The 11,270-nt window shown below is 53.1% G+C and overlaps 2 protein-coding genes and 1 non-coding gene across 4 annotated transcripts; 1 reads left to right on the top strand and 2 right to left on the bottom strand.

The window, feature by feature from the left end:
• Window positions 1-409: 409 nt before the first annotated feature.
• On the bottom strand, window positions 410-4,011 carry RPS3A (ribosomal protein S3A). Its single transcript, XM_038134474.1, has 6 exons — window positions 3,851-4,011; window positions 3,491-3,594; window positions 2,184-2,371; window positions 1,834-2,042; window positions 1,160-1,269; window positions 410-577 (listed from the first exon to the last, which is right to left on the bottom strand). The coding sequence occupies exons 1-6, from the start codon at window positions 3,910-3,912 to the stop codon at window positions 456-458; spliced, it is 795 nt and encodes a 264-aa protein (XP_037990402.1). The 5' UTR covers window positions 3,913-4,011; the 3' UTR covers window positions 410-455.
• LOC119700996 lies at window positions 844-913 on the bottom strand. Its single transcript, XR_005256977.1, has one exon. It is a non-coding gene; the product is annotated as a small nucleolar RNA SNORD73 (small nucleolar RNA).
• Window positions 4,012-5,937: 1,926 nt separating the features above from the next.
• LOC119700478 (ribonuclease CL2-like) lies at window positions 5,938-7,023 on the top strand. Of its 2 annotated transcripts, none has more exons than XM_038135656.1 (2): window positions 5,938-6,055; window positions 6,462-7,023. In XM_038135656.1, exon 2 carries the CDS (start codon window positions 6,468-6,470, stop codon window positions 6,900-6,902), a length of 435 nt encoding a protein of 144 aa, XP_037991584.1. In that variant the 5' UTR covers window positions 5,938-6,055; window positions 6,462-6,467; the 3' UTR covers window positions 6,903-7,023. The 2 variants fall into 2 exon arrangements, with proteins under 2 accessions (XP_037991584.1, XP_037991585.1); XM_038135657.1 differs by having other exon boundaries at window positions 5,985-6,061.
• Window positions 7,024-11,270: the final 4,247 nt, after the last annotated feature.

Consider the following 11,270-nt stretch of genomic DNA (forward strand, 5'->3'; position numbering starts at 1 on the left):
CCACACCTATCCCATGAGAGGCTGCACTAAATTACCAAGAAATTTAAACACAGGCACATTATTCTGAAGCAAGTCATCTGGATAAAACTAAGACTTCCCAATAATACCAAAATCTGACACAGGTTTCCCTGGCAATTCCTGCCTTCCCTGTACCCTGTGAGGCACATCTCACCAATACAACCTCTGCACACTTTTGGTGAAGACTAAAATTACTGGCTAAAACCAACACAGAGAATCCACAGCAAGGACAACCCACCTTCTTCAACCCATCTCCACAACACAACTGGAGAAGTACAGGAGTACTTCTTTTATGTTTTTTTTTTTAAACCAAGGCTTTACCTTACAGAAAACTCATCCACACATCCAGTACCAATATTGTCCAGTAGCAATACAGGCAACCAACCAAGCATTAGCTCTGTATATTAAAACCTTTTATTTTCCACCAATTTTTAGTTTCACACAGACTCTTGCACGGGCGGCTCGTATCCATCAGCTCGCTCCACCTTGGTGCCTGCCTCATCCCCAGAGGGCTTTCCAGCACCACCACCTTCACCATGCAGCTCCATCAGCTTGCCCACTAAAAAGAAGCAGTGACAGGAACAGTGAGAGATGGACCTGTTTGAACAGTTTTAAACTACTCAGTTACTCATCACGCACAAATGAAACCACCAGAACCAGTCCTCCTGTAGGCAGGACTAAGGCCCCTGCAGACAGCTCATCACGCACAGAGATGCTGCTGCAGTGACAGATCAAGCAGTGAAATAAGGCAGTGCACTAAAACTGCAAATGACGCCTTCTCCTAAAAGGATCTGCACTCAAGCACCGACTGCTGCATTACACGGGAATGTCAGAAATTGGGGAAATGGAATCATTCCACATCATCTGGGACCGAAACATTTTGTCATCATTCATTCCCAAAGCAAAACTTTTAAACATTCAGCAGCAGTTCCAGGCGGAATTTCAAGAAGCTCCAAAATGGACACTCACTGCTTGGCTTTCAATCCTGGAAGCCACACATCAGGACAAGGACACGCTTTCCCATCTGCAACTACTAAAGCTCATTGAAGCTGCTGTACCATCTTTATCCAAAAGCATTTAAACCCATTTAGACTCCCTGCTTTCCACGCCCTCCTCCAAATGTCTGCAGGAACAGACTTACATTCAAACTTGGGCTTCTTGAGCATCTTCACCTTGCGGACATAGACGTCGTGCAGAGGGTAAATGGACTGACAGGCCTTCTCGATGTCCTTGCCAATGCTGTCCGGGATCCTGAGAAATCACAGAGCACCACAATGCTAAAAGCTCTGCCTGCTTCTGCAGCAGCAACACAGCCTTAAAAAAATCCTAAATACATAATATTCTACAAAAGTTTACACCACCACTTTGACAATTTTCTTCAAGTACGTTTAGAGTCTAAGACACCTCCCTTGCAAGGAACATAGTACAAGTGTGCTCATTTTGAGAGCAAATCTGCAAACTTTTGGAAGCAATCAGCACTCTGAGAAACTCTTCTATCAGAAGAGCTCAGAGCATTCACAGCCCCAGTAGATCAGAATTGAAACTTTAGTCTGTAGAAATGTGAACCGCAAATCTTCCGGAAAGTGATTTTACATTTATGCAAACATGGCAGTGGATTCAGGTCAGACGGGATGCAGAGACTAGGAGCAGCCATTTGCAGAAATGGCGACTGGCTTTTCCACACGAGGGGCTCCTTGCCTGGTCTCTGACAAACAGCTTGGGATGCACCAGCATTCCCCAGGCACTCAGCAACAACCAACCCCAAACAAGGATTTAAAGTGTAGGGGAGAAAAAAAGAACAGGGCCAAAGCTTACAGCTTGTTGACAACTTCCTTCAGGTCATTGGTCTGCACCTCCCGGGTCATGATCTCCATCATTTTCTTGCGGATCTGCCGGACCTGCTGGTGCTGGGCATAAGAGGTCTTGCGGATTTGGTTATTGCGCTTCTTGGTGAAGCCCACGCAGAAGAGGCGCAGCAGGTACCCATCTGTAGTTTTGACATCCACGTGGGCTTCGATCATTGTCTGGAAGAGGAAGCACCGAGCATTTACCACCCCTGCGGCACAGGCTGCCCAGCCCCACGCGCCCCGGCTTTGGCAGGCACGGCGCTTCCCTCCCCGCCTGCGGCACCGGCAGCCACGCAGACCTGGCTGTTTCTTACGCACCTGCCATTTTTTCACCATGGAGCACATTTTGTCCCGTGTGAGGTCCATCCCATGGAAGTTGGTCAGGCAGTTTTTGCCCTGAACGTCCTCGGTGATCAGTTTAAATTTGCGGAAGGCAACCTCATCGTTCTGCAGATCAGCCAGGCTCACTTCAAACACGCGGCCCTTCAGCCCGTCAGAGGCAATTTCTGCGGGATGGAACAGAACAGAACACCTCAGATTAACATTAGAAGCACATCCTTCAAATCAGACACTCAATTCCCCTGGAATCCCGTTCTCTGATGTTTTCTAATGGTGATCACAGAGCCAGCGAGGCTGGACACTTCTCCCTTTGGGAGGAATCTTCTCAATGCAATAGTATCAGGAGTGGGATGTGAACAGCAGCGTACAGCAGATTCCACCACGTGTCATGATTTGGTTTGTCTCAAGCATAAAGGGCCTACAGAGTATTTGGAAATTATGAACAGCAATGAGAAAACCAAACATAAAAAGCCACGAGTGCTCAGCAGAGATGAAGTAGCAATGAACAGCCCAGTACAATCATTTCACAGCTCCCCAAACGAGGAACCATTTTAACAACACTGCCTGGTTCACGCTTTGCTTGGCAATGACCCTCATTTTATTTGTTTCACATGTTACACTTCAATCATCATCTTAACTCTGAGGGCAGCCAGCAGAGTATCATAAAGCTATTCTGCCATTCTGCACAGCTAAGCTTCCAAAAACAGGACTGCCTCTATCCAGACACCTCTGCATTCCTAACAGAGGTCTCCTCTTCCTAAGGTGTGCCAAATAACATCAAACCGAATTTACCCCCAGTGATCCATCAGTGCTCACATTAAGTCAGCAATTCTGGCTCTAATCTTTACCCAAAACCTTTACATTTCAGGTATTTCGGTGTCTTGATGTGCTGCTTGTTATGATCCTATTAGGACTAGGGTCTCCACACCTCCTCCTGTGACAATCAGAACTAGTGCTTGCTTCTTGAACTTTTCCCAACTTTCCAGGTTACCACAAGAGGAGCTCATTAGGAACTTCAGGCCCTTCCTTCCACGGTCTGGCATTCTTGTACAAACAAGAGCCCAGTGCACGAGCTTCCTGCAGCTAAGCTCATTTATTCAAACAACTCCATCAACTCAGAAAAAATCCACTCAAAATTAATCAACTTTTTTAGCTTCCCAGCTCGTAACAGTACAAGCAAAACCTGTTTTTTCAGCACTCTTTTAGCCAAGAAGTTCTTTAACCGCTTGGAGCCAGCACATGGAGACAACACAATCCCTCGTCCTGCACCAACCCCAGCCACTCACTAGTTCCTTGAGTCCTGGTGACAAGCGTCTTCCCGATGTTCCGGATATTGAACATCGCCGGCGCTTTGACATCGTACCAGTCCTTCTTGGAGAAAGGGTCGACCCTTAAATCAAACGAAGAAGGTTTTTTAACCAACTTTCTCGGGCCACACCGGGCTGCACTAAGACCTTCCTCTCCGACTGCCCGCCGCCGCTCCCGCCCCGCCGGGCCCACGCCCGCCCGGCCGACGCCATGACAGCACCGGCCCTGCTCCGCCCGGCCCGCCGCCGCCATCCGCCCCGCATCCCCGGCATCCCGCCGCCGCGACGCCCCGCCCGGCGCCCCCGGGCACCGCCCGCCCTGTCCCCGGCGGCCCTCACACTTTCTTCTTGGCGCCCTTCTTGCCGCCCTTGGTGAGGCGCTTGTTCTTCCCGACCGCCATGGTCCGGCCCGCGCCGCGGAAAGGGCGGGGCGCGCGCGCTCCCGCGAGATTATACGAGAGCGGCGCTCGCGCGAGACCTGCGAGAACGGGGCCGCCTCCAGCGCCGGGAGCGGGGGCGGCCCGCTCGGAACGTACCACGGCCGGACGGAACCAACGGCGCGGGGGGGGCGGGGGGAGCCCGTGAGCGGTGAGCCCCCCCGCCCGGAGCCCTGCGGAGCGCCCGGCCCGGAAATGGGGATGCCTGAATGGAGCCGCTGTGCGGACAGACAGAGCCACGGGGACGGGGCTCGCTGCACCGACTGTGCTCCCGAGAAAGGCAGGTGCCACCTCCTGCCCGTTCTGGTGTCTTCAGGCTGAATTATCTGTCCCCGGGCTGAATGTCGTCACCTTCTGCAAACGTAACTGATGTCGTCTGGTATTCTCTGCAATGGAAGTTGCTTAATGAAGAACTTTGTATTTCAAGCGTCGCGTAAGAGTACCGTCATACAAATAAATGTACATCGATAGATGAGGAATATGCATTAGACAGGAGGGCTCATGCAAATTTTACTGTATAAAAGATGTTACTTTTTACCCCATGGTGTATTATGATTTATCAAACTTCGACTTTGCATCCCATGCAGAATAAATAATATCTCTTTTCTAAACTAGACTCTGTGTTTAGAGAGCTCCTATAGTCAGCAGCTTTCCCAGGCCTTGGGGTGCCGAGGGGACAACCAGAAGTTGGTGGTCTGGGCTGCCCCAAATGCCCCGGCCGATGGCTCCTCTCCCCACCGCACAGGGCAGGAGGAGGCTCCACTCAACCCTCCTGCATGGGCAGGGATGGGACATGGAAAAGCCCTGCCTAGGACAGCGCCAGGCAGTTGGGACCCCGCTGGACAAGAGGTGACCACAGGCTGTGGCTCACCACTGAGCCTCACAGCAGCCTCTGGCAAGGATATGCCTGAGGCTGTGCCAGGTAGGATGGGATCCAGCACAGGTGCTGGCACCATGCCCACTAGAGACGGCCCGCTGCCAAGCATCCCGGCGTGTTCCTCCTCCTGTGGGTGCCAGCCCTTTCCCACCCACACCAGGACAGTGGAAAGCAGAGTGGTCTGAGGGGTCATGGTGAGAGTCCCCATCCTGCTTCCATGCCCAGGAGCAGGGTATTGAGAGTCAGCAGGCGGCCGTGCTGACCTTCCATGCCTGCGAGGTTTTGGCCAGGTGCCTGAGCTGTTCCCACTGTAGGGACTGTGTACCTCTGAGGAGGATTTCTTCAGAGAAAATGTGGAAATGCTACCAGAGCCCAGAGCAGGACCCTCTGCCTTCACTGTGGCCAGTCTTGGAAGTGTTACAGCTCTTTTGGGAAAGGTTCTGCCCAGGACCTCATTCTCTTTGTCACTTCCCATCAGAGTCTCTCTGGTGTCTTAGAAGAGGAGGATGGAGACCACTTGCACCCACTCGTGACAGCCTCTCCTGGGCATTGCATGCCTCTCTCCCTGGAGGGGTCATGCTTTCTTTGGGGCTCCATTACAATGGTCAAGGGAAAGGAGTATTTGGTGGGCTCAGGCTGGCTCCTGGCTCTTTGCCTTTCTCTGCATCAATGGAGCAGCTGGGAGCATGGGGGGTAGCAGTGAGGAAAATGCATCCTGGCACTTCCAGGAGTATGAATTTGCCTGCAAGGGGACACACAGGGAAAAGGAACACACAGGCCCCTTAGCACTGCAGAAGAGCCATGGATATACCACATCTTTCAAATGTTGTAGGAACACTTGCCAGCTGCCTCAGAGGTGATGGTGACATCCTGTCCACCACCAGGGAACCACGTATCTTGTCCTGCCACCCAAAAGGACCCAGGTATCCTGCCTTTCATGGGACAGGTGGCCAAGGCCAGAGTGGGCAGGGGCCACCCAAGGGGATGCACGCAGACAGTCACGTGGTTCGTTAATGACTACCTAATGACCTTGGGGGCCATGAGGGTGAGCGGGGCCTTGGGGACACCTGGCTCTCCCCAGACATCCACTGGACATTGCCCTTTACCCTGCCCCTCCTCCTGGATCCTTGCCCGCTGGGCACAGCTGGGGCCAGTATAAAAGAGGTGCAGAGGAGTGGGAGGGATCCTGGAGACCCTGAGGCCATAAGGGAAACTGAGGCACGCACACAGGTGCAGGTGAAGGGTGCATAGGGGACCAATATGTCTGTGGGAGGGGTCTGTGAGGAACCCATGCATCCAGTGGGGAAGGGAGGCTGTGTATGGCATCCGGATGTGGGGGCACAGGGTGGATCTGTAGGGGAGCCAGGGGTCTGAGGAGCAGGTAGGGGGTGTTCCATGGGGGATTGAGGCTTCGGGGGGGGGCGTAACTTTAGGGGACCCATGCATCCAGGTGAATCCACAGATAGCCCAGCTGTTCAGAGATGAGCCTCCAGGCATCGAGGTGGGGGGGATTTGTATGGGAACCAGGGATTTGGGAGGGGGAATCTGTAGAGTAACCGAGCGCCCAGGGTGGGATTTCCAGTCAGGGGCCCAGAGGTGCAGATGGCCCTAACTCCCTAAACCCCCCCTTCCCCAGGTGTCCATGGCGGGCTGGGTGCTGTGCATGACGCTGGTGCTGGCAGCACTGGCAGGGGCGGCAGGCGAGACCCGCTACGAGAAGTTCCTGCGGCAGCACGTGGACAACCCCCGGACGTCCACGCTGGCGGCGCATCGCTACTGCGAGACCATGCTGGCGCGGCGGCGGGTGACGGCCCCGGGCAGGCCCTGCAAGCCCTCCAACACCTTCGTGCACGCCCCGGCTGCGGAGCTGGTGGCCGCCTGCTCCCAGGCGCCCGACCCCGACACGGGGTTCCAGAGCACCCCGAAGGCCCTGAGCCTCACGGCCTGCCGCCTGCGCGGCGGGGACACGCGGCCGCCCTGCGCCTACCGTGCCCGCCAGGCGCAGCAGCACGTGCGCGTGGCCTGCCGCGACGGGCTGCCCGTGCACCTGGCGGGCACCTACGCGGCCCCGCAGTGAGGCCTGGCATGGTACGTGAGGCCTGGCATGGCGCTCTCCCGGCCCTCGCGGATCCTCCCTGCCTTCAGGAGCTCTGTTAGCGCTGGCAATAAAGGAGGTGGCAGAGGCCCGGGCTCCGGCATCAGCTTGCGGCAGGACCCTGCGATCGATCATACCCTCCCTGGATGCCCCCTGAGCCCCTTGGGTGACCCCAACCCTGTCCAAGCTATATTTGGCCCCCATGTGCTCCTGGGTGTCCCATGGCCCCCTGGGGTATCTCTGCCCTCTCCCCCTTCTTGGTGTCCTGCAACTCCCATGGGTGCCCCATAACCACCCAAGGCCCACCAATCTCCTGGATGTGTACCCAGCTCTCTCCCCAGTGTCCTGACCTTTTGGGTGGCACATTGCTTTCCTGGATAGCCCGTAACTCTCACAGGGTTTCCCAACCTCTCACATGCCTTATGACCCCCCTGGGCACCCCCAAATTCCCCCATGTCTGCCCCCCATTAACTGTCCCATAAGATGCCCCATCTCCCACATGCCTCTTACCCCATCTGTGGCCTCTCTGGGGCTGAGGCTGCACCCCCTTGGGGCCCCCACAGGACCGAGCCCTGGCTGGGGCCACACAGAGCCCTGAGCCACCATCCCACGCACACTGAACACAACACACACACAGTGCACACGAGACCTGCACTGGGCACGCAGCATGCAGCCACACTCACAACACAAAGCGCTCAACAGTCACCCCCCTGCTCCTAGCACAGCACGCTGCATCAGCACCCACAGGACACACATACCAGCACATACACACAGTATGCACACACATACAGAAGTTCCTGATGGGAACATCGATGGGATTTCACAATTTCAGCTGGTGTTCATCACCTCTTGTCCTTCATTCTCCCTGTCAGTACTTACCAGTACACTTAAAAGCTCCCCCTGTCTGAGCCTTCTCTTCTCCAGGCTGAACAGTCCCTGCTCTCTCAGCTTCTGCTCCAATCAGAAACGCTCCAGTCCCTTCATCATCATAATTCCTTGCTGGACTCTCTCCAGTATGTCCATGGCTCTCATGTACTGGGGAGTCCACCACTGGATCCAGCATTCCAGGTGTGTCTCAGTGGTGCTGAGCAGAGGAGCAGGATCACCTCCCTGCACGTGCTGGCAGCACTCTGCCTCATGCAGCCCAGTAGGCTGGGGGACCCCTTTGCACTGGTCCTATTGCTGTGGGAGCCCTGAGGAGTCCCATGGGACTGCTGACATCCAGGAGCTGTGCTGCTACAAAAAAGCAGCCCAAATGCATCCAGAAAGCGTAGCTGAGGAGGAAAAGGGGTGCAGAAAATGGTCTTCCCAACCCTCTTCCTCTCTCCCCAAGATATCTCTTGCTCATGTGCCTCAAGTAACTCAGGTGCTCCTTTTCTGAAATTCAGGCGAAAGGCATTTTGAGGGCCATCCATGGACTGGTGAGCTCCACCAAGGCCCAGTGAGAGGAGCCCTTCTCTTTGTGCACTGGGAAGGAATTGGGGTGTTCAAAGGTACTTGGGGCATTTCTGGACCAGCAACTTAGAGCAGACTCATTTCTCCACCCTGCTCACTCCTGGCCCTGGGAGGAGCTGACTGCCTCAGGAGGGAGTACCCAGGGTCACTGCAAGTACAAGGGTTTGATCTCTGCTTCTTGCTACCTTGGTTCTTCAGGATTCAGAGGAGGATTCCACCTCTCCACTTGTTCTCTGGTAGCTGAGATCATCCTGGCAGTGATTGAGAAAAATATCATCACTGTGATTAACCCTACAAGCTTTGCACTACAGGCTCTGAAGTACAAAGCTCATCTCTGAAGATGGGAGAGGTAGCACCCATCCTGGGGACACAGCTCTGAGCTGCAGTCCCAAAACAGCAATGCCATTTGTGGGATGCCCAGCATGCTGCAGCTACCTGAGTCTGCTGGAAAGTCTGGATGATTCCTGGCATCTCCCATTTGATGGCAGAGCAGCTCCACCACTTCAGCACATCCCATCCCATCATTGCACTGTTGGTTCACTCCTCTGCTGTGTTTTCCCCTAAGACACAGCTCTGTTTCTTCAGCATATGTTTGTGTCTGTTCTTTGTGAAGGCTAAAGGGAAAAAATAGCCACAAAGGAATCAGGATATCCAGAGGGTGTTGTGGCCTTTGCCACAAGCAGCAGTGGGCCATTTACAGGCCGTGGTCAGCAAATTTGTAATGGCAGCAAGCAGCAAAAAGCCAGGGAGCGAGCGACTGGTGCCTGAAAATAAAGGAAGGAATTTTGCAATATTATGTTTTAATAAATCAGTGCATTTACTTCCTAACTGGTTCCTCATTTAGGTACTTTCATGTCCTGCCTAACACAGTCAAACATAAAGTTGCGAGGTTTGTGGTTGATTCTGTAACACAGAAACTGATCATCTCTGCTTTGTGGGTGGGAATTAAGCAGCTTTCTTAAGGTCACAGAAAAGTCAGAGAGAGGAGCTCAGTTCATACCTCCGCAGCCCTATTTAACAGCCTCCCTTCCCATTTATGTGCTTTTTTTTCCTGAAGAAAAAAAAGATGTGACCAAAAATGGTTCAAGAACAGCACTATTTGCCTAAAACTTGTCTCTTGAGTCATATCTGCTTGACTTTCATGCCCAGACTTTGCTTTGACAGTGGTCAGCCTGCTCTGCTCACTCACTCTATTGTCAAACAATTAATTCCTTCACCAGAAACTGGCTGTTGCTTGTTTAGCACAGGGAAATGAAACAAATAATGCTGAATCACGCACTTCATCACGGCTCACAAGCTTCCACCGCCCAGCCTTTGATGATATAAGATGAGAGGCATGAGCAGTGTGTCAATATTTCCAGTGCTACTGTGGAAATTTGTTCCTGCTCCTTGAAAAGCAAGGGCATTTTTTTCAGAACCATAGCAGAGAATTGCTTAAGCAGGCATTGCAAAGACCTTCAGAAGTATTTACTCAGCAAAGTCATATATCAGCTCCATGGGTTTGGCAGAACGAGTCCTTTGAAACCAGGCTGTTGCTGCATGCCACGCATGCCAAAATTGACATGGAAAAAGCTTGTTTCCAGCGTATTGCTTGCTCTTAAAATACACCCTGCTCAAATACAGCAAAATACAAAACTGTTTCTGTGCAGCACGTCCACCTTTCTTGTGTGCTTGGACCACTGAGAAAGGGGCTGCCAGGCTGCCTGGGGGCAGCACGAGACTAGAAAACACCCCTTTCCCCCTGCAGCAGTACCTCTGAGGTCCTGGGTCTGTGCTGCTCCTCCAGTCGCTGCTCCTCAGCACTGTCCCTGTGGCACACGCACCTCAGGCTGAGTTCCCAATCAGACATATCCTGCAATCCTCCTTCCCCCTCACTGGGTGACACACTTGGCACCCAGGGTGCAGGGTCATCTGTGTCCCCTGCCACACAGGGAATGATCCATCCCCTCCACCATTCTTGCAGAGGTTCCTGGGCATGGGGACAAGAATGCTTGCTAGGAAAATGGGGGGCTGCTGCTCATGGCATGGTGGGGACAGCAAAGACAAGAGGTGGCATAAGACAGCAAAGTCCTCAAACTCAGGGCATTCAACTGAGGCTTAGGTGTCACTTTCCCCACAACAGCTACACACCAGAAATCCTAATGCACTTCTCCAGTTCAAGCATCAACCCTAAGACCTAAAACCTAGGCTGGAGAAGCATGAGCTACCATAGGGGAAGTACCAGGACAGCCGGGAGCTAAGAATTTCTGTTTGTATGAGACCAAGAGGCTACCCACCCAATCTAAAAAAAATATAGCTGAGAAATACTATTGTTGGCCTCTGGTCTGCTGGGAACACTACTGCAAGGTGCCCAGACCAACACCAGAACGAGACTCAAGTGCTGAAACTCAAAGTGAAGAGTTTTGATCAAGTTAACATCTCACACACACCATGCAGGCCCTGTGCCAATACCTGTAACAGTGTTTGTCACTGAGCTGAAACCCAGCATGCAAAATGGATCCAGTCTCATGTTTTGTGGGCTGGTTGAATGTTAGGCTACCTCTTGAGTCCCACTGAGTACATAGCTAAAGGTTTACAAGCCACTTGCCTTGCAAATTATCTCCCCCTTGCCAGCACAACATGGATCTGTCACGGCTAGTCCCTGTCTCCCTCAGTGCTCTCCTGCAGAGCTGCCACCAACCTCTTCCCTACATTCATGCTTAGAAACTGAGTCATCTCTTCATCTTATCTCAGAAAAACATGCTGGGCTCCTTCAGCCAGGTTATCTAGCTCTTTCATCACTCTGCTGGCCCATGTGAGACCACATACAGCAAGTCAGAGCCTTCCAGACTGTTGTGCCCAGGACGATCCATGGGATGCACAGTGGTTCCCTAGCACAAGCTAGAAAGCTCCTGC

This window comes from Motacilla alba, chromosome 4 (genome assembly GCF_015832195.1).
Source record: "Motacilla alba alba isolate MOTALB_02 chromosome 4, Motacilla_alba_V1.0_pri, whole genome shotgun sequence".
NCBI classification, from domain to species: Eukaryota; Metazoa; Chordata; class Aves; order Passeriformes; family Motacillidae; genus Motacilla; species Motacilla alba.

What these genes read in the sequence shown, in the direction of transcription:
- RPS3A (XM_038134474.1), bottom strand. Translation starts at nt 3,912, where the DNA reads ATGGCGGTCGGGAAGAACAAGCGCCTCACCAAGGGCGGCAAGAAGGGC. An exon ending in AAGGGCGCCAAGAAGAAAGT is followed by an intron (nt 3,595 to 3,850) that starts GTGAGGGCCGCC and finishes GTTTGATTTAAG; the next exon opens with GGTCGACCCTTTCTCCAAGA. An exon ending in CACCAGGACTCAAGGAACTA is followed by an intron (nt 2,372 to 3,490) that starts GTGAGTGGCTGG and finishes TCCATCCCGCAG; the next exon opens with AAATTGCCTCTGACGGGCTG.
- LOC119700478 (XM_038135656.1), top strand. Translation starts at nt 6,468, where the DNA reads ATGGCGGGCTGGGTGCTGTGCATGACGCTGGTGCTGGCAGCACTGGCA.